Source organism: Tetrao urogallus (assembly GCF_951394365.1).
Source record: "Tetrao urogallus genome assembly, chromosome: Z".
NCBI lineage: Eukaryota > Metazoa > Chordata > Aves > Galliformes > Phasianidae > Tetrao > Tetrao urogallus.
In genome coordinates, this window is record NC_136816.1 from 56079798 (window position 1) to 56103219 (window position 23422).

At 39.9% G+C, this 23422-nt stretch overlaps 1 protein-coding gene across 1 annotated transcript in view; it reads right to left on the reverse strand.

Annotated features, from left to right (window-relative positions):
• The window catches only part of ZSWIM6 (zinc finger SWIM-type containing 6), a gene marked incomplete at its 3' end in the record, with an annotated part of 111434 nt that overhangs the window by 43758 nt on the left and 44254 nt on the right, over nucleotides 1-23422 (reverse strand). Inside the window, exon 2 of the mRNA XM_079548053.1 lies at nucleotides 6381-6737. Coding sequence (XP_079404179.1) covers nucleotides 6381-6737 — 357 coding nt within the window. The remainder of the gene's footprint in view (nucleotides 1-6380; nucleotides 6738-23422) is intronic.

The window sequence follows — 23422 nt, forward strand, 5'->3', positions numbered from 1 at the left end:
TTCTTCCAGCAGGATCCCAAATATACTTTTACTGGGGACTTACTTACATTGTATTACACTTACACCAGCACTATTTTTTATGCCACTGGGTTAGACTACCGTAAAAGCTGAAGTTGTCACACTGGAGCCTGAACTTTAAGACAGTATTCAATTCAGTACTATAGTCACTTTCTGCTTTCCTCAAGACAAGGCTACAATAAGTATGATAAGGATTTTTAAAGTCAGGCTGTATAATGAAATGTCAGCACACGTTTAACTGGTACCAGCAAGGGCTGTAGTTCACTGACCCTTCCAAACCACTGGCAGCCATCATCAGGAGCCCAGGCTAACAAGGCACGGAGACAGTGTGCACAACTGGGACGAGCCCAGACCCAGTCAGAATCACAGAATCAGAAGGGTTTGAAGGGACCTCAGGAGATCATCGAGTCCAACTCCCTGCTAAAGCAGGTACCCTACAGTAGGTCACATATGCACGTATCCTGCTGGGTCTTGAGTAACTTTGTGAAGATATTCAGTCTCTCTGGGCAACCTGCTGCAGTGCTCCATCACCCTTACCATAAAGAAGTTCTTCTCTGTGTTAGTATGAAAATTCCAATATTCAGATTTCAGGTAATTTCTCCTTATCCTATTGCTGCGCAGCACCGAGAAGAGACTGGCCTCATCCACTTGCCTCCCACCTCCCTTCAGATACTTATAAACATTTATCAGATCCTCTTTCCTTTTCCTTTCTCGAGGCTAAACAAACCCAGGTTAGTCAGCCTTTGCTCATACTGGAGATAGTCCAGGCCCTTAATCATCTTTGCAGCCCTTCACTGGACTGCTGGATACCTTGTCTTTTTTGAACTGGGGTCCTTCTCCACAGAGCTTTCTCCTCTCCAGCAGGTCATCCCCTAACCTCTATTGATCTATGCATCCTGCCATCACTGCCAGGGAATCCTTTGCCCTCACTGCTCACATTGCTGGCTTTCGGGCCCGCAGACTACTATCTCCATGTCTCTCAACCAGATTTTTCTGAGACTCTTGTGTTAATATGCAGTAAGGTGAACAATCACTAACTGAGCCTTTCTTCTGCTCACACACATATCCCTTTTGAACAACAGACTTTCCAAACTGCAACTTCTCTTCTGAAGACAGGGGACCAGGCTAGGAGAGGAGAAACTGTTTAAACAAGCAACGGAATTTCAGGGGGTGCTGCCTCAGATGCTGATAAAAGCTGTACTAACAGTAACTGGCAAGGAGCGCCAAGCTCTGAACGTCTGGTCCCAAGGCAGCAGCTTGACTCCAGAAGTAGCATGGCCCTGGATAGCCACCTCAAGGCTTTGACCAAAGGAGGCCCAGAGCCAGGCAGTCTGAATGTCATCTCTGCAACACAGCTTGGTACCGAGAGCAAATCCCTTTCCCCACTTATAAACTGGGGATAAATATTACTTACATGCTTTAGAGGGGTGTCATGCAGATAAATTAGCTCACATTTGAACTATGAAAGTGAAAAGAACTGTATAATTATACTAAATACTAAAACCTGTAATTAAACTGTGTCAGTTTATAGACACTTGCATATTAATCTTCCCTCCTTCAACCTCTGGTTTTGTTAACTTCTGTCATGACAGGTCTTTGAAATAGGTTTTATGTCATGTACTTAAAAACAGTTAAATACAATAAATACAGTATTTGGCGTATAGATACAGCTAGGCATTTACTCATGCTCTTTTACTAAAATTAAAACACCCATATGATCTTAGCAATCAAAGTAGTAGTGAAGCACAATTGTTTGTGCCACTGAACATTGAAACAAAATTTGAAACCAGAGGTAGCAACCTTTCACATTTATCGTCATAACAGGCTACAAGTTAAGCATAAACAACTTCCAAGCTCTAAGAAGCAGAAGCATTTAAAAAAATTAAACACTGAGCAGTTACATAGCAGTTTTGACTGCAACTGCTCGCAAAATGAGCACCAACATTTAAGATCTGGCATTGAAAGCCTCAAGAACAAGGCTAAGCAGAACCAAAGCACTTTAACTAAAATAGGCTGAAATTAGTCTACATCACAAAATACTCAGGACCAGATCAGCAGCAAACTATGACTGAAATAAAAGAATGTAGTTTTTAAGGCCTGAAATGTTTTAACCTTCCACTTGAACTTCTCTGAATTACTCATCCACAGTCATGCTGAACTTTTTGAACTTCACATCACAAGTCTTCTGAATTTAATTTATACAAATGAACAGTAGATCAGTTCAATGTCATTGTCATCCCATAGCAGTGTTAGGAGCAGATATGGAAAACAGCAACAACTAAGAGGGACCAACAACAACTTACTGAGTAGTACACAAAGGCTCAGTGGCCCCAACTAGAAAATAAGTTTGCTGTACACTGATTCACAACAAAACAGCAATTGATTTTATAAAACCAGCATACTCAGAACTGTTCTAAATAATAATTATATGAAACAAAAGATAATGAAAGTAATAATTCAAGAATACTGGTAAGCCTTTAATTTTCCCAAATGAGTCAATGTTAAAATATAAGTCACTTCATCTGGTCCCTAACATCAGAACTTTTGGACAGAATACAACACCTGTTAAGCAGAGCACAGCATCAGAGAAAAAGAGCAACTGCAGCCAAGCAGCAAGTGCTAATAACAGAAAAGGTACAAACAGCACATGCTGTGGCAAGTTTCTGAGGTTAGTTACACTACTCCCCTCCTGTCAAAAAATTTACCTTCCAAAAACTTCTTCCCATTCCATCTGCACAGCAAAATGCTGTAACTTATCAGCTGACAATTCCTAACCTCTCCTGCTAAAATCCTATTCTCACGAATGCCGCACAGCAGTAAGTTTCAAAGTCTGCCTGCACATGGCAGATAAAAACCTACTTATCACTCTAGACTAGCATGCACTGTTTTTATTGCCCCTTTATTTTTATGTTCCATATCTCAGAAGAAAAACCAACCATTTATTTTCTGTATAAGTTCTGCTTTAATGTTTAGCAAATGTGCAAAATCCTTTCCTGAAAATATAAATTTAATAAAAAACATTATCTTTGTTTCGTAGTTACTAAACCTTCATTTCAGTTTATATTAGACTACTTTATTCATCACTGCTTGGGTTTCTGAGATTTGCCTAGTTTTGACTAGCTTTTTGTTACTTCCTTCCCATTATCTGGATCATCACATAATTCTAAGAATAAACACTGCAGCACCTAATACTTACCTACCTTGAAAGAAAACTGCTTGTTATTTCCTTCTTGCTACTAGATCCTCAATTTTGTTAGTTTAACAGGCTCATATGAAAGAGTCTCTCTTTTTAGAATACAGTCTACCTTTTTCAGTAATAAATATCTCCTTTTTCACTTTTAGGGAACTCTAATAGATTGGAAATACACTGTATTCTGTTGCTCAGCCCTACCCTACATTACCCAATAATAATGCTACAGCAGGCATGGAAGGTGATACTCAGCCTTCTATCCCCATGCTTCTTAGACTATCTCCCTATTCCTTCCTCGGGTGAGGCTCAGCCAAGAAACAAGAAAGAACACAGCGCCACTTGCATCAACTGAGGATCTAAAAAAGGATTCATCGCTTCACAGACTGTGCCATTAGTATAAGCCACTCCATTAGCTTACCCCAGTGACCTCCTACACAAGGAAAGTGGCCAAAACCATCTCAAACCTGGCCAAAGTCATCAAATACTGCACAAGGCAGAATTCTGAGCAAACAAACAATTACCCAATTTGCCTTTTGTGGAAGGAAAGCACTGCACAGTCACTCCATGTCCCAAGCCAGCTCATAAGCAAATCAAGACAAACGCTGTGGTCAGAGCTCTTCAAAGCCTTAGATGTTGATTATTTAACAGTGGTATTCAAGACAGATGATTTCTTTTGCCTACCTCTGAACTACGAAAAACAAAACCAACACACCATGAGGGGAAAAAAAAGTTTCAGACAAAGAAACTCTGAAATTCAAATACCACTCAGGTAATATCTAACACCTCATACAGAGCCAGAATGGACCTCCCTTTGATTAAAGCTGTTCCTGGGGTCTCTCCACCAGGTTAGGTCTTCCATTACTTTCATAAGCAAGCTTTTGCAAGTTTTTCCTTTTACTTACCTCTTTACCGCTGTGCCTCCAAGCAGCGTTCAATAATAACTCTGCTTCAAACAATAGTTTAGTAAGATTAAACTCTTCTAAGAGAGGTCTACAAGACGATTTCTATCACAAATTGAACATCTGCAGTGCAGGAGTTATCGTCACTTGAGACCATTCCCTTTAGTCCTATCTCTAGTTACATGGGAGAAGACACCAACTTCCACCTTACCGGAACATCCCTTCAGGTAGTTGTAGAGCAGTAAGGTCACCCCAAGCCTCCTTTTCTCCAGACTAAATAATACAAGTTCCCTCAGCCACTCTTTGTAAGGCCTGTGCTCCAGACTCCACAAGCTTCGTTGCCCTTCTCTGGGCAATGCTCGAGAGCTTCAATGGCTTTCTTGTAGAGAGGGGCCCAAAGCTGAACACGGTGCTCAAAATGCAGCCTCACCAGGCTGAGTACAGACAGATGGTCACTTTCCTGCTCCTGCTGGCAGCACTACTTCTGAAACAAGTCAGGATGCCTTTGGCTCTCTTGGCCACCTGGGCACACTGCTGGCTCATGTTCATCTGAGCATCAACAAACACCCCCAGGTCCATTTCTTCCACACAGTCTTCCAGCCTCTCTACCCCAAGCCTGTGCTGTTGCAGCCTACGTGCAGGACCCAGCTCTTGCTGAACTTCATCCCACTGGCGTCAGCCCAGCTCTCCAGCCTGTCCAGATTCTTCTATAGGGCCTTCCTACCCCTACATAATTACAGACTTGAAGTGGATTAAGGTTAAGCACCGTGTTACAGCCTTTCAGTTCTTCCTCATCTTACTATAGCCACAGCACAGCTAATATACCCATCAATCTGTCTTTTCTTTCCCAAGCCTGCTTTCACCTTTTCTAATAATCTATTTTAAGTCTTCTCTACACCAGAATTCTTCCTTCTTTTCCTTTAATTCCTTATGTTCAGTTCAGGCTATTATCAGCTCTCATGCTATGCGTGCCTTCACTTTATAACATAGGAGTATCTTTCTGTATTCCTTAATGTCCTGCAACTGCTTTAGTTTACCTTTCTTTTCACTGCCACCAGGCAGCTCTGCTGAACACCTTCTGATTCTCTTCCACAGCAACCAAAACAATAGCCTTCCCTCCGGTCACATCTAGAGCCCCCAAATCAAAAAAAAAGAACACTCCAGAAATTCACACTGAAGCACCACTTACTTGGGCCTGCCAGGGTCACTGGAGCCAAAGGAAAGGGTCTAGACTGCAAATGAGACATGTAATCAGAGACTTATTTGTCTTGTTCCTCCTACACTGCATATAGCAAACGTGTGTTTTTCTTTCTCTAGCACTAAGGTGACTTTGTTGCACCGGTATTGCAAATTCTTTGCAACAGCAGTCATTTCTTTTAACTACCTAGCACACAAGAACTGTTCCTGTCAATGAACAAACAAACAAACAAAAATGTATTCAGATAACCTGATGAACTATGAACCTATTCTTCCCTCAGAATTGGACTCAAGCTTACAGAAATTGTCACATTATATGACATTTCAGGACATTTCCATGTACTATAAGGACAGGAACACAAGACTAATAAAACAGCTGGGTCAATTCAAGCCCACAGCAGTTCAGGACAGCCCACAAAGAGCAACCTCACACTCAGCACCCTTTAAAAAACCTAAAATGGTTCACTACAAGAAACCAGAAGACTTTAAAGCAATGTGCAGCAGGAAGAACAGAAAAGAGGCTTTTGTTGATGCTGTAGGCTGCTGCAACAGTAACAGAAAAAAAAAAAGTCATGGAAATATATTTTTTCTGGCCTTATATAGGAACAAAATCTAAAAGGATAATAAAAGCATTTAACGTATGAAAAAGGACCAGTAAAACCTACCTGCTCTTATGCTTTGCCACGAAAACAAAATTACACAATCAAAACATCAAAAGATGAGTTTAAAAAGAACAGAGTAACAAAAAGACACAGCTGGTAGTTTGGTTCCTTGAGCAACTTGAGTTCACCAAGAAGAGCAGTCACATTCTTCATAGAAGGAAAATGTAATTGTGAAGTAGATCAGGTCATGTATAAACAGCACTGAAGAGATCAACTTCATCACTCACAAATTCTTCTCTCTCTCCAAAAGTTTTACTTTTAATATGCAAGGCATATTAAAAGTGCACAATTATCTTTTGTATAGATCACAGAACTCAAGATGTAAGGAACCTCAGGAGGTCATACTTCTAAATGCTATTAAGCTCAAAATCAATGAGAGAATGAGGCAAAAGGAAGAGCAAGCATCGAACTTACCATGGACTTGATTGATTTCTGAATTCTGAGACAGAATTTCATCTGCTAACTTTTGAGCAGTTGGCAAAACTTCTGTATGGTGCACTGTGATCAAATACTGTACAAATTTTTGTAGTTGGTCTCTGTTCATTTGAAAGAGTGTCTCTGAAATGGGAAGATGCAGTTTGACCTGATCTGGCTTACGGATTCGATATAAAGAAAGTGCCACAACATGGGCACAATAAAATATGTCCTTGTTTCCACAGCTGCAGGTCACTGAGGTAATCTTGCAACGATCAAAGCTGATAGCTACATTGCAAACAGTTTCTGGCTCCGATTGCATTGCAGGCTCTGTCACTGTGCCACTCAAGTGGAAACCTGTGCAGGAAAACAAAGAGAGCTTATATAAGTAAGAAAAATACTATATCATTATCAATTAAACTTGTTAAAGAAGTTAAAAAATACATACTTCTTATAAATGATTCATCTTAAATAACTTGGATTTAATTACAAATACGATCAGCACTTTCATACACACATAGCTTCTCCGTCTATAACAAAACCAAAGGAAGTGAGTTTATAAGTCCCCTTTGCCATTCCATCACAACATTCAGAAAAGCTCAATAGTCAAGCATTTATTCAGTAACTGGCAGCTGCACAAGCAGAGTTATATCCAGTTAAGATCAATGTAAAATTCCCAGCAGCTCAGCAAGTTGGGAGCGATTTTCCAAACGCTATCCCAGGGAGATCACACCTATCAGCAGATATAACCATTTTCTCAATAAGCAAGAGGGAAGTAGTGCACTCTAGTGGCATAAACCATGGCTCTATCTCCACTGCCATAGTTTTCTCAACACAAGTCACTTAATCTGCTTTCACAGCTTCCAACACTACAGCTGTGCTGAAGTTCACTTTCACACAAGTGATCTAGTAAAGCAGATATGGTTGCACAGCCCACTGTAGATAGAAACTGCAGCAGTTCTCCATGCACAGGACATAAGAATCATAGTACTGAACAAGATGAGCAAGCAACACTTCGGAAAAGTTTATTTTATGACTCTGCTTTCCATACAGCATGATGAAGTGCAAAGCAAAAGAGCAGGACTTTTGTATATTTTAAGAAGGTTAGGGTACATAACAAGAAAGATGTTCACTTCAGCAAAGATACCACTGCTCAACAAAGAACCCTACTGAACCAAGGTCTCAGACACTGTCCTCTGAAGATCAGATCCAAACTTACCTCTGTGTTAACAAACTATGTGTTGCTCTCAATTTCTCATTAAATAGCAGAATTTGGTTGTTTTTCATGGATTTTCCATGACATTTATCCTGGCTCCAACATTAAGTCAGAGGTATGGATACAGAGGAATGCAACTAAATTTCATATACTGGATCAGTATTAAACTTGAACAGTATATATCAAATCTAAAACAATCACTAGAAGTGTTATACATTAACTATTATAATGGAAATAATATAAAACCACACCACAAAAGTCCAAGTGATTTAGTTTTGTGAAACAGAAGGATATGCTTTGCAGAAAGTAATATCAAACGAAAATTAAGTGGAAAAAAATACTGTTTGCTTTACAATCCACATTTCCAACAATTTTAGGAAGAAAAAAAAAAAAAAAAAAAAAAAGAAACAACAAACAACTCCTCAAGCTACAGGAAACAGGAAAATTTCTCATTTTTCCCATTTGTTTATTTTGCGCGTTTCAGAGCAGGTCGTGCAGTCAGCATTACTGTTTAGATTTATTGGGCTGCAGGACTCTGATACTCGGCCTTGAAGAAGGTCATACGCACACACAAACCCAGACTTTGCACAAGGCTATTTACCAGTTAGAGTAGCTGGGGTTGAAACTGAAGAGGTAAGTGTGCTGTAAAGTGCACTGAGAGGAAGGGGGAGGAAGCTGAACAAGTCACAGCATTTCCTCTCAGCTCCACTCAGTATTTGCACAGAGAAGGGGAGCAGAATTGTCCCTTAAAATGTGAAATCCTCCACCTTTCCCTTTTGTTTCTAAGAACTAAGGACACACTTCCATAACTGCCCCCTCTGAAAAGAAATAGAGACTCTGTTAGCCAGCTGTTTATTCCAGGTTAATTCCTGATATGAGAAAGTTGGATCAGTGGTCTAAAAAAAACACAACTGTATATGAGAATTTTCTTTTAATATCGGCTTCCCTACATTAGGGTTAGGGTAGTGTGGTTAGGTTGCAGTTGGACTTGATGATCTTTGAGGTCCTTCCCATCCTGAGCAATTCTATGATTCTGTGATTCTGTAACTCCTCCGAAGCACTTATCAACTGTTGTTGAGCTAAGAAAAAGCCTAACACTGGAACACTGGAAGGGCTCAATCTCACTTCTTCCAGCTCTCAATACGTAGATGAACTATTAATTTCTGTAGAAAATCTCTTATTGTCTCTTTTCCTATGAAACCGAACAAAAAACATGCCCAACCAGCTACTAATTAAATGTTGAAAACTTAGAAGTGGTGAAGTATTGAGAAGGTTAAAGCTCTCCTGGAACATATCCAGACAGTGTTAACAACAGAACTGCCTCTAAGTCCCTGCTCCGTTCAGGCAAGCGCTGTTCCCTGCTCTCCTCCCCCTCCATGGCAATTTTCTGAGAATTCACATTACAAGCAGCAACATTTATAAACACAGATCCTGATCTGAACAACGACAGCAGTAAAACAGCCAAGACACCAGACCCACCCTTCTCACCTTACCTAGAATTTAAACAGAAATATCAGCTGCCCTGGCACTCCAAAACACAGCAGATCTTCATTAACTGCATTGTACTCATCTACTATGCTGGGCAACTACATAGCAACTATAAATAGTCAAACAGAAAAAGAAGGTAATTGTCCCCAGTAAATACAACCCTTGAAAACATTTCAACATGCCAGGGAAGACAGACCAGGAAATTTTGATTCAGAAGACCTGGTAGGGCTCTTGTAATTGGACAAGGAGGGCTGTTCCCCTCTTGTAGAGGGAGCCTTAATCTATAGTCATTCAGCAAACAAGAAAGTTTGTAGCAGGTAGGAAACTGATGCACTGTACTCTGCTAAAACACTTTTCTCAGCAGCAATTTGTAGGCTGCCAGCAGGAGAGATCTTAGATGCTCCCTGATGAAGGCAAAGGGAATCACCCATACTGGGCCTGGAAGGTACTGAGATTTCTTCAATTTCTCCTGCTTCAATTTGCACATCTTCACTCCAATAGGTATTTATTTCCCTTCAAAGAGAATTCCTCTTTTAGTCAAAGTTATGACCTTTGTGAGAAATATTTACCCATTCCGAAATGCATACAAAAACAACAGAAAAAAAAAAAACAACAAACCACCAAGAACTCTAGTGCTTCACCTTGAAAATAAATAGTTCATTCATTGTTATCTAAAGACAACAAAAGAGTTGCAGGCAGAAGAGCCAGCTCACTACAGAAGCTATTTATAGAGCACACGTTTCACCTCTGCCCTTCAGCAGCAGCAGTTTGAGATTTGAGTTTTATTGTTTTCACAACAGCACATCACCAGTATTTCAACCTCTACTGATATTTTCAATATGTAGAATATTTGCATTCTGGAAAAAAAAAAAAAAAAAAAAGCGTTTACAAAATCAGTGAGAGCACTAAGACAACATATCAAATGAAGCTCTTTCACAAATGAATTTTCCTTCTGTTGAACATTCACCACAACAATGATTCAACAGCCAAAAAACAGCTGCGGTACTTCTGGAAGGGGACTGTGCCAAAGCGCCATTGGGAGGAAAACATTAAGAAGTCACTGATATTTACAAAGCAATTTTTGCCAAAATCCATTTGACAGTATCCTATCCGCTAATTGAGAACTGTCTGGGACTACAGAACTCTAATAAATGAAAATTCATGTTACTGCAAAGCAGTATTTGCCAGTAAGACTAAGTATCTTCAGATGTCCTTCTGAGTTGTGCCACAGAAAATTAACACTAAAATAAAACAAAGGAGGCTTCAAAACAACAGAGGAGAAGCAATATGTGTAACACAGCAGTAGGCTGGCTTTTGGGTACTTAAGTCAAAAGCAAATTTTGAAACAATTCCTACTATTTCAACAGGGCAAGCAGCAAATTTATTGCACTAAATAAGCAACATCAAGGCAATCTCAAATTTGTTATCTACTGTTACCCTAAGTTGCAAAGCATCTTTCACTGACTATCCCAAGTCCAAAGATGTATTAAAATATACCAAGACAAGCAAGGACTATCAGAACAAGCTAAGTAAAATTGTGAAAAAAAAACAGAAACTTTCAGGATGTTGTGGTTAGGAAAATAAAACAAGAGTATAGCAAATGTATTTAAATAGCTTTAAATAACTCAATCTAAAATCTTAAGAGTTGTTGCATTCTTCTAAGTCATTTAGAGTTCAAAACTCTAAAATGGTGCTCTAGAAAGAGAAAAAAAAAACCCTTTAACACCATTGGAGCTGCGAGTCAGTCAATAACAAAAAAAAAAAAACAACGTAAACTTTCCCTGAAACAGTTTGAGTAACTCTTTATCAAGTTTTAGTTGCCTACTCCTAACATGACATCAAAATAAACATGACTGGTTTAAAAAATGGGCTGTTCTAATAAACATACAATAATACTTTAATAAAATTTGTGATAAAAAATTCCAAAGCTGTTTTGCATATATAAGAAATACAGCACCATTGCCAAGAATTCCAGTGATTAAAAAAAAACAACAAATACTAAGTTCACACTCACAATAGAAAGCTTCGATTTAAATGCAACCATGCATGACTACTGGATATTGTTTATTCACGGCAGAAAATAGAAAAATGTCTAATTTTAACTACAAAAACATCCCAAAACTTAAGAGTGATCGAGTAGCTTGCTGTCACATACTTTGAGCTTGCATACCTCAACCACTATGTGTACATTGTGTTAAAATTGGGAAATGTGCTACTGACTCTATTGCTACTGAATCTATACTGGTCCTTAACGTTGATCCATTAACCTTGTTTTCAAGCAGTTTGTAAGAGCCACCTATATACTTCCACTTCGCAAAATCAATGAGCTGTTCCACGCTCCAGAAAAGTGGAGTGAGAAAAGAGGCTCTGCATGGAGTGACAGAAGAGTTGCTTCTGAGAACTGAGGGTCCTGGGCGAGCAAGACTGACACAGATGAGAAACCTCCCCTCTCGTAACTTCTGTCTGCCAGAATTATGTTCTCTTATCTTAACAGTCACTTACATCACCCTGCAGGCCTGCCAGCTAGGGTTTATTTATACTGCTACATTATTTGGCAAACGTAATCACAGCGTAGAATGAAAAACAGCTCTGCTTCATCTTGCCTATCAAACAACAAGAAATGCTCATGGAAAGTAGTTCCCAACTTGCCCATTAGCTATTCTTTCACAATTGAGACCAGTGGTTGCTTTTTCTTTTCCCCAAGTCGAGCAGAAACATAAACCATGTTCATCTTATTCAAATTTTGTCTTTTTAAGAACAGCAAATTTTGTCCTTTAAGACAGCAAAGTAGCATGCTACATTCAGTTGCCTAAACTTCAGAGTGCTCTAAACACGGATCAGCAACACTCTGAAATCATTCTGAAGTCAAAACTTTACATGCCACCACTCAGCCTGAAGCTAATGTTAGCAACCTATTTATAAACCAGAGAAACACTGATTTAAAATGGAAAATACCTACCCATAGTACCTCAAATATGCTGGCAGAATGGTTCTGAGAAGCACAAAAAAGGATTAATTAAGACGTGCAATAGTTAAGATGTTTACTATACATGATGTATGCACATGGGATAGAATAGCTTTTATTTTGGGAGGATTGCCAACTAGAATGAATTTGGCTTTACCACTGCACTCTCGCATTAACAGAGGACCGGCCACAAACAACTGCCTGCATACTATGACTCACATTCATAAAGACAACTTTCAGGATCGGATATTCTGGGACCTCTGCATGCAAGGGCAGCATGGAAGCAGCAATAAATAACTCACACACACACCGTGCTGACAACTTGCAAGTCTGTGACATCTGGCCTGTGTCCAGGACTGCGTGTGCTGTAACCATGCCAGCACCAGTGACCTGAGCAGCCAGAGTTATTTCTCCTGACGCTGAGAACGCAACAGTTTATTTAAAGACAAAATTCCTCCAGGACTTCCTCTCACAGCACAAACCTTCACGTCTCAGAGCTGTTCAACTCAGTGTGTTCATTAGACAAAGGACTGCTGATCTCTGAAGCTGACCTACACGACTGGTCAAAAGCCAACACTTAATGCCGTGGTCCAAGTAGGTCCACTGATGACTGTGGATGGGATGCAACCTCCCAGACCATTCTTCTCCATTTAGAGGAGGTCGTTTATGCAGCAAATACCACAACAAAACACCTTCCCCAGACCCACAAGCCTCTTCCTGTTCTAAGACCAACACCTACTGCAGCTCCTGTCTGGAAGTAGAGGCAAAGAACACAGCATTCTCCCCAGGAGCATGGCCACAAGGGTCACTTGTTCAGGGTGCCACCATTGTCCCTGTGGTTACAAGTCTTTGTCCCTCCCCACACAAAGCGCATAACAATGTTCAGATCACTGGAGATCACCTGCATCCCAACCACCTCATGGATATAATTATCCCTCGTTTAGCTATCTGCAGCATTACCTCTGCAGTCAAAAACCAAACAAAAAACCCAGCAGAGTATTGCTGTAAAATACTGTTAAACATAGTCAAAAAAATCCGGACAGTAGTAACCTGGACAGAAGTCCACCTGTAGCACACTAATGCTAACTGCCACCTACAATGCTACAGTCCTCAAAGCAGCAGCAGGAGGCTGAATAAAGTGCAAGGCATGCTCTGGAAGTACAGGTGCTGACAGATGCCTGTCAGGTAGAGATGACTTTTAAGAATCTGCACCAGAGGAGGTGACCCACTGTCACTGTCACCACTGTCGAGACACACCACCTGCTGCCTCACTGCGCTCATATCCACTGCTTAGGCTCCACAGACGTTCAGCAACTGTCGATGAATGTCAACTGGTGCCTTTTTTTCTGCATGAAGGAATTCAGTGACACACATTTGCTCCATACGTACCTCCATGTCAGACACCATTCTGTCAGAGTGCCCCTCTGCTGCCATCCATCACACAGCAACAACATGGAATGGGATATTGGTGGGAAGGTTCAATTTCCACTGCCATACCAGCATCCACCTCTGATATCATGGGCCAACATAATAAAATAGGAAGCATTACTTTTGGAGTAGCTCTTCCCTATCCCACAGAGATCATGTGATGGCTACTAAAAAATTAAGAATGACAAAGAAATAGAAAGATTGGTAGAATGTGTGCCAGTTAACGTTTCATGATTTATGACACATGGAATGTGGTGAGCCTCAGATTCTGTGGGAGAAGTAAGAGGCTATCTGAGCCATGGGAAGCAGGCTGGAACTATAATAGATTAGCTCACTGCAGCAACAGTGTGAAGTGGGAGCCGTAAAAACTACAGTGACTGACAAGAAACCTGAAGCAAATTTAAAATGCAGGATAAGGCAGAAGGTTGTTAATATTCAAGAATGTTGCTAGAGATGGAGCTGCTGTAAAATAATTGTGCTTTTAACTCATCACACCCTTTAGATAGTTAGAATGCACAAAGCTGCCCATAAGGTTGTAACAAAATAAAAGTAGTCATCCAGTAGGTTTACAACTGGCCACAAGAAAGGCTGGAAACATAAGGTTAAGACATCCTAATGATTATCTACAGATACTTCACGATAAGGAAATCTTTCCTCCGTTTCACAATAAACCCATCCTATTTGGTGGAAATGAAGGAAACCAGGATAACGCTGGTGAATGTCTCAGCCTCTATTTTTGCTGTTTTCGCAAAGGGAACAGATTGAGACAGCAGGATGTGCAAACAGTCTGAAAGGATCTGCACCCTGGGAATAGGCTTCGGAGACCAGGAACAACGGCTAATCACTACCAGTCTTCAGAGAACCACCAGGGAGACATTCACTGCTAGCTTTTGGGGAGGAATTTGCTCCACAGCACTGGCAGAAGCTGGCAGTAGCTGGCTTCCCCTGATGCAAGAAGCAGCAGTTGAGATCCATCTCCCACGGAGATGCTGCGTCAACTTTTACTACTACTGTGCTATCATGTTGTGGTATTCACAGGGAGAAATTAACACTAACTCACTATAGTGCAAGAATAAACATGACAAATGGGAAAGTGAATGCAAATGAAGAAAAGCAAAAGAAACAAACTCAAGTTTAAACCTCCTGCTTTCATTAACATACCCTCAGAGCAACAAGCAAGAAATAGGCTGCTCTTATGCTCATGGAAGTAAATATTTGAGTCTATCAGCTGTATTAGACAACTAAGAAGCTGTTTTGCCTGTCAAATAGACACAATATGGTCCTTTTTTCTTTAAATTGCATTTTACATTCTTATTGCCTAGAGGATAATTTTTGTCATATTAAATGGCTACTACCCAAGGCTTACCCTCAGCTAGGAATTATTTGTCTCCATGAAAAAGAAATACCAGAAATTAAATCTTAGACTGAAGAAAAATTCCAGGAAGATCTTTGGGTTGAAGGAAAGAGGAAGTACTCAGCTCAAACTGATTTTTTGTTTTGAGAATTCCCGCTGTCAGACTGGCCTCAATTCTACTCTCTCTCTTCAACCCAACCGGACTCCGGACAGAAACCTTCCCTGTTATCCATACCACCATTTCACTAACATATTCGCTACCTACCAACAATTTTACTTTCCTTTGTTTGGGTTGCATAAACTGCAGTTTCAATTTCACTTTATCGGTTCATTCTTACAGTGCTTCTGCATGGCCATGATATGGCTTGGCTCTTAAAAATAAGTGTGATAGCAGCACTAAGTCTTACAATGGATACAACCATTGAGTGGTTGAGACTGACTACTACTAAAAAGCTCCAAACCTTAACTGTAGAGGAATTGTTTAGGTGGCTTTTTGAAGAAATGTAGTTGATGCCACAGAAAAGCACAGTTTAAATCAGAAAAGCAGAGTTTAAATCAGAAATGATGAGCAAAGACAAGAAGAGAGGCTCTTTAAGAAATACATCCTGCTTGACTCATAACTGCTTTCTCATCCTCTTGATAAAGGATGATAAAGGCTTGATTAAACTGCCACTGTATTTAATAGGAAGTGGATAAAACCCTAGAAAGGAAGACAACAGTAATCACGGATATAAACCTGGAAAGATATTTTAAAAAGATTAGAAATAGCTACTTCCTGTAATGAGTGTCTGGATTTCCATAACGATGCTTAAAGTTTGGGAAAAACGAGCACAGGATGTCTGAAACATAAGCATTCCACAATAAAAGGTATTTAGGTCATTCCAAGAACAAAAAACATCTCACTGACAGAGCTACTTAAGACTGCACTCAAACACCACAAGTTTAAGCTATGTAAAAGCACTAGCCCATATATTTCCAAAACTGCTTCCTCCAGAAAATAGTATACTTGGACTAAGAGAGGAAATTACCACTCCCATTTCCATAACTAGTTGTAGAATAAATTCTACTGTTTAAAAGAAAAAGAGCAAAGATCAACCATATACTTGCTTCAAATCAAAAACAGCATTCAAATTTCCAGCACGGGAGACTTTAAGGCTTTTCTTAATGGTCAATTTTTTCTTTCTTTCATTTCTGGAGTAAATATTCAGAAAAACTTAATTTTCAGCATTTACAAAATTATTTTATTGCTTTAATTTTATTTACAGCAAATGTTTCTGTTACAGCAAGACTCAGGATATTCACTGAGATCCTGTTTATTTATAACCAGAATAGAAACAGAAGGAGAAAAAGAGGTTTTTAAGCATAGAAACAGCAGGCTTTACACAGTACCTTAGGAGGGGCTCAGCTCAGCTCAGACTGTAAATTTTACAAGATTAATGACTTCAGCAACTTATTTTGGTCATGAGTGCATTGTGAGGGACAGCACAGTATTTCCTGGCAAAGCAGCAGAGAAAAGAACACTAAAACCATCATGTTGAAAGATCTCCAGTGCAAAAGTCTAAAAACAACACTAACATCACAGATGAGCCGCCCCTGTACAGCCAAAGCCAGTATGAAGGAAAAGCATGATTCTTTTCCTAGATGCCCAGACCAACTACAGTGGAATCTCGAATCCAAATTAAATCCTGGGGAACAATTGTAATAAAAGTAAAATATACAAAAATAAAGCAACGTGCGAAGGTCACCTATATGATACATCAGAATACACTTGACAACACAAGCCTACATTCACAAAAGTGGATGTATTATGTGCAGATAGGTTCTTGAAGTTCACAGTTTTTCCATACTGTTGCTAGGCTAACTCTTCATTCACTTCACACTGCTCAAATGATTACTCTGTGAAAATAAATGAAAATAAATGAAAAAAATCAAAATGCAGAAACGGTTTATACACCCCGCCAACAAAACGGGCTGTCATTACTTGACATACAGCTCTTCCATGAAGACATGCACAATTTCTTTACATACAGAGGATGACAAAGAATAGGCTTCAGATTTCTGAAGGTGCAAAAAATGTTGAGGATAAACTGCTTACTTGTCCCACTGTATCTATAAAAAGCAAGTATCTGTTAGTTCAACCAAAAATTACATAAGTTCCCAGGCAGCAGTTTCTTGGCATCTCTGATTTTCCGGAGTTCTTGAAATACTTCAGGAATAGCTGTGTGATGGTGGGGGAACCTGGTGAACGTTCTTTTTAACATGGTGAACCAAATGACTGTGTCACACCAGCACATTTGGAGCACATGGCTGCTCCTCAAACAATTCAGATAAGTTTAATGTCCAATTTTCCTAAATATTCATAAATTAGGAGCTCACCTCTTCCTCTGAAGCCACATACTGATATTACTTGAATGAATGAGGTATACTGTTCTTCCTTGCCAGAGCCATGAAATTCAAGGAGTATCTACATCTACCCTGCAGCAACCATGGGTTTAACAAGCTGTATTTAACACCATTAATCACATTCATAGAATCATAGAATCATAGAATCACTAAGGTTGGAAAAGACCTAAAAGATCACCCAGTCCAACCGTTCACCTATTCCCAATAGCTCCTACTAAACCATGTCCCTCAACGCAACATCCAGTCTTTCCTTGAACACCCCCAGGGTCGGTGATTCCACCACCTCCCTGGGCAGTCCATTCCAGTGCCTGACCACCCTTTCTGAAAAGTAATACTTCCTCATGTCCAGCCTGAATTTCCCCTGGCGTAGCTTGAAACCATTCCCCCTGGTCCTATCACTAATGACACAAGAGAAGAGGCCGACCCCCAGCTCACCACAACCTCCCTTCAGGAAGTTATAGAGAGCAATAAGGTCTCCCCTGAGCCTCCTCTTCTCCAGGCTGAACATTCCCAGCTCCTTCAGCCTCTCCTCATATGGCCTGTGTTCCAGACCCCTCACCAGGTTCGTTGCCCTTCTTTGAACACGTTCCAGGGCCTCAATATCTTTCTTGCAGTGAGGGGCCCAAAACTGGACACAGTACTCGAAGTGCGGCCTGACGAGTGCTGAATATAGGGGAACAAGGGGAACCTATTCTAGGTAGTATTTTAGCACATACCACTTTATCCAAGCCTCTTTTAACACCATATTTATCATGAAAGATAAAATTAAATGTGATTACTCTTTTAAACTAGTGCCTCACAGACACAAAACTAAAACTTTCCAGGCCAACATAACAGATGCAGATAGTAGAAAGTTGGGAAAGGGGAGGGAAAGCAGGAAAAAACAGAACTGCACATTCAAGGAAGCAAAAATTCCAGGATAAAGTAAAGAATAAAACAATGAAAGGAAGGACACACACAAATAAACACTCTAATTTGTCACTTGGATTTATTAAGCAAGTTAATTGTGAAATTTAGCATGCTGTGGTTTGGCCTCCAGACTGAGTTTTATAGTACACAAGATATTACACTGAGAACCCCAACCAAAAAAAAAAAAAAACACTTCTGGTAGCATTTTCATTTATAGTTATATTTACAGTTATGTAGTCACATATATATATAAGCCAAGATCTTTCTTGACCTTAAAATGTTCCTTTTCCTTCGTTAAGCATAAATTACAAAACCACCATCACTTATTTCCCTTTTAGAATGCAGTGCTGGGAGGTCCAGAAACAAGGAGACAAAAGACCAAAACCTCAAGGCTGGCAAGTCTCTCTAGCTACCAAGGAGCCAACCAATAACTTGATTATAAGCAAAGTAGTAACTCTTGTTCATATTGGTAAGATTTCCTTCCCAGATCTCTGTGTTCCTTGCCATTTGTTTTTTCAGAGTTCAGCTTCTGATAACTCACCTGCACTACAACTATTAGCACTTCTGATGAACCATTAGGTGGTGCACTTGTGGAAGAGCAATTAATGCTTCATTGTCAGCTTCGGTTACCACTGAAATAGTCAAAGTTTAGGCTTGGTGGTGAGCATGAAACCTACCTTACAAGACCAAGTACTTGACTCGGGATTGGTTTTTCTACGTGAACCTACACATTGGTCTTGTAGAAAATTCATAAACTGAAATCTGGGCCTATAATGTGTACCACTGTTAATATCCCAGCTCTTATAAACTGAAATACTTCCAAATCAGGTCCCTTACATAAAAGACTATTGATTTTTATCCCTGTAAATGGTTCAGAAGAAACTGAAAAATCATAGAGAGGATATTGTCATTCTTGTCCTGTACAACGTTTTGGAAATCTTTTGGAAATCTTCCCTGCTTTCTCACTTGGCGGGAGCAACTAAACTAGATACTACAACAGAGTTGTCTACTTTTTAAACCTAAACACACTCCACCTCCCCCAGTAATACATCCTGACCCTTATCAGTCAAATTGGAAGGGAAAGTACTGTTTAGCTAGCATCAGGCTTCCAAAATGATAACTAATACATGATATAGCTTACTTTTGTCTATTGAAAGACGGTTCAAATAAAATATTCCCTACGCTAAGGCACATTAGACTACACAGCAGCAGTTACTATTCACTAAACTCATTTTTTCCTGTTTACTTATTCAAGCAGGAGGCTTCCTCTTCTGATAAGGAGTGAGACATATCAGGAAATACAAACACGATCAGCCATTTCCTTCAAAATCTCCTTTCCTCTCCACCATCCAAATCTCTGGATCAGAGATGTGACAGATGTCCATACAATGCCTAACACCCTTATTTTATTCTCCAAGGGAGTCTTAGGTGTTCAAATCCTCAGACCTAGTTTTTCTAACAAGTAATAGTGATAGTTTAATATTAAATGGGGTCACTTGCCTAAAGAAATATTTGACCATTAGACCAAATGTTTTCAAAATACTTTTAAAAACACAGAATATACATATCAAGCCATGAATATCCAACGTCTGTTGACCTTCACGTACTGAGCAATAAACCCAATTTCTCACCTCCTGCAGGACAACAGTGCCCACAGGAGCACAGAAGTCACCTGTTAGCTAAATCTTCCAGCGTTATAGATCAGTTGGGTCAACATGCTCTGGGAGAGGCATGAGAGGAAACACCACTCATCTTTTCAGTGCCAATTCTTGTGGATGCATTTCCTCAATCTTACTTCATCTTTTGGTTGCACAGAGTACATAAACAGACTCGAGAACCATCACTTCAGAAGAGGCAGGGAACCTCCCACCATCTCCTCTCATCTCCAGCCTGGCCTCTGCAGCAGTAATTCCTTATTTGAATACAAGGTAACAGACGAACATCCCTCTTTATGAATATACCCCAAAGAGCTCTGAATTGCTGCACCATTAAAAGCACATCTAAGCACATCCTGCTGCCTTGGGTTACTAGAACACACCCCCTCCTCTACACCCCCCAGCCTCTCATGGACTACAGAGTTGAAATTACCTATTCATTACATGTGAAGGAGTCTCACACAGAGCAGCACCCTGCTGCGAAAGACTGCTACTTTACATGGCAATTTCAGAACCACAGCATCTGCTAGCTTACCAATATGCATATTTAATGCTGCGGCACAATGTGGAGAATTATATGCTGTTCATTGCATGTCTGTTCAGATATTATGTACTCTTAAATAGCATTATTCCTTTTGAAAAATGCTGTACTTCTTATTAGGCTTTCTCCCTGTTGTTCTTTAAGAGATTCCCAAGAGAGCAGCTTAAGACTGTTCCAGGCCAAAAAACCCCATGACTCAAGGTGAGGTAACCAGATGTGACAAACTTCTGGTCTGCTAACATAATTCAGATTAGTTCCTGGGTCTCACTCCCTGGTGTACAGTTTTTACTCTGTTTTGATATGAAGAAAAGTGGAAAGGGAATCATGTCTCAGAAAGTGGTGGGAAACCTGCTCCAGGTTATTCTTGCCATTGGAAACAGGAATATTTGTATCAGATCCAAATCTTCCAGATTTTACTCTTCCTACTAGGTAAGTCTCCGGGTAGTAATGGTCTGTTGCATAGTTACTAGTAATCTTGTTCAATAGCAAATGACTTCAACAGAAAACTTTAAAACAACAAAAGTTTCTTTGGAGTCAGATATTGGATCAGTGTGTGTAAGATGTTCCATGCCTTTCAGGAAAATATCATCTATTCAGTATCATCCAACGCCAAATGCTTTGTTCAGACAGGGTCAACATTCTCTACACCTCAGGGAAAGTAGTATAAATATGATTATTCCAGGTAACAAAATTAGTCTATTGCTTAGACTAGAAGGCAACAAGCATGTATGGTTTGCAGTTCAGCTTTTGACCTCCTTACTACATCACTTCCAGAACAGCCCAGTAAGAGTCTGGTAAAAATGTATTTCGCATTAGTAGGGTGATGTTCCCTAGGAAGCAGTACTTTGCTTTGGAGCAAGAGATGATCTGCACTTTGTTGGAAGATGAACATAAGGCAAGGCAAAGGGCACTACACTTAACTAAAAGGACCTTTATCTTAACTAGACAATTGGGATTTTGCAGACATTTGTTCTAGAGTTATTTTTCAAATCTTTCTGATGCTAGATTTTGGGAGCTATGAAACATGAAAGCACTCCCAAAAACTGCCTGAGGTTGTTAACAAAACTAACTGGTACATTCTCCTTGTTCCAAGCTACAAATAAATCTGAACATAAAGTAGCAAGAGACACCCCCTGTCAGACAGAGGGAGCCTCAACCCAGTCCACTCTTACCTGCTGCAAGCACATGGTAGTCCAACTACTGTTTTGAGACAATGTCCAAAGCTCTTGTACTACACCTTTTCCTTCTCCCGCTATTTTCATTTCCACATTAGACACCCTCTGTCCTAAGGAAGGAAAGATTCCAGGGGCTAAGCTTTCCTGCTCACCCAGTGCACCCAAAGGCTGCTGTAATCAGGAAATAAGCCACTGCCCTGGGATATTTAGGAAGCAGAGCACCACAGCACTACCCAACAGCTTGCAGCAATCAGCAGAAGTAGGGGTCTGCCTGCTCTGCACGCCTGAGCACAGCCTGCACCACAGATGCTGGGAAGGCTGCACCAGGGAGGGCCCGAAGGAAACCAACATCCTCATGACATACATGCATATGCACAGTTTGCATGCAGTCAGAACAGGAAATCACCAGATAATCTTTTCCGTTTTGGATCTGTTGAGGACAAAACACTGCTGCAGAACAAACAGTATTTTTTGTGCGTGCACACTTTTCTGGGCATATATCTCTTCTTAAAGGAATAAGCAATTCAAACAACACACCAATACCTCCCCAGACAATCAGGACATACATGAACTTGTCCACACAAAACTGGACCGAATGACAAAACCTGTGAGGAAGGTCGGTCACAACTGATGCATGTAAGGGAGAGTAAAATCACTTGTTGCTCAAATCACATCAGATTCAGGAAGAGAGAAAACGTAATTTTTTAAAAAATACAATACCTGATAGTCCCTATGCAAGAAAACAACCTAAAATCAAAATCACGAAGCAGAACCAAGACTCTTCTAAAAAAAAGTTAATATATTTTTTAATTCTTCACATAAAATTCATGAAGTATGAAATGAAACTATCATATTCTGGTTTAGCAAATTTCATGTGCTTTTTAGACATTCCTGCTAGAGAATACTGGTCTAGATTTTTAAAAAGGCTTATTTTCTTTGTAAGAGTACAGATGTTGCAAGTTTACATATTGTTTCTAAAGGCGATGCCAGCTTTTTTGCACAAGAAGGCAATGCAAAATCCAAGGCTTCTCAACCATGAAAAACAAAGAGGACTATTTTTCATTTCTGGAACAATACTGAACAACAAAAAAAGTTGTTTAGAATATTAAGAGAAGCAACTTTTACACTTTTTCTTCAGTCCACCTTCCAAGCAAAAGAGCGCTAAAGCAGCCTCAAGTATTACTCACTTCTCAGGTGAGTTTGAGAGATTTCATTATTAAGATAGCTATCCCTGCAACCTTACTGCTTACCACATTAATTCATATGAAAATTCCCTGCCCAAATTTTTACTGCCAAAGCTGTTCTTAGAACACTGGTAGGCTCTACTGCTGTAATGAAATGCTGATTTAGCAAGTGGAGTAATTACTTTAAAGCTGCTCTATGATCTAACCAGCTCAAAACAAACACTACCTCTAGTTATTCTTTCAGAATTAATATTGAAAAAAGACGTAAAACTGGCTGAAAGAAACTGCTGAACTTTTTTTCCCTTGTCTGTTGAACATGAAAAAAAAGCCTTAATAAAATGAAAACAAAATCCATTTGAATTCAAAACTCCTGGCCTAGGGTTTTCCAGTAATAAAATTTGTTTCTTAAAAGATGAGAATACCTCTCTTACTTTTATTTGAGGATAACGAATTGAGAGAAAACGACTATAATCTCACCAAGTCTCTCTGCTTCCAACCATCTAATGAAGTCGGTTTTGCTTTGTTTTCCTGGGGATTCCAAAAGCTTTGTTGTAAGGAAGTAACTCACTCCAGCACATGGGGAGTTATACGCCACTGACCCATTCCACAACAACTTCAAACGACAGAGAAAAAGTTTCCAAAACACCAGAGGCAGTTTGCTAGCATTTGCAGCACTGGAGTATTATTTACACTCATAATCCACAAAAGTCACTGGCACTGATGG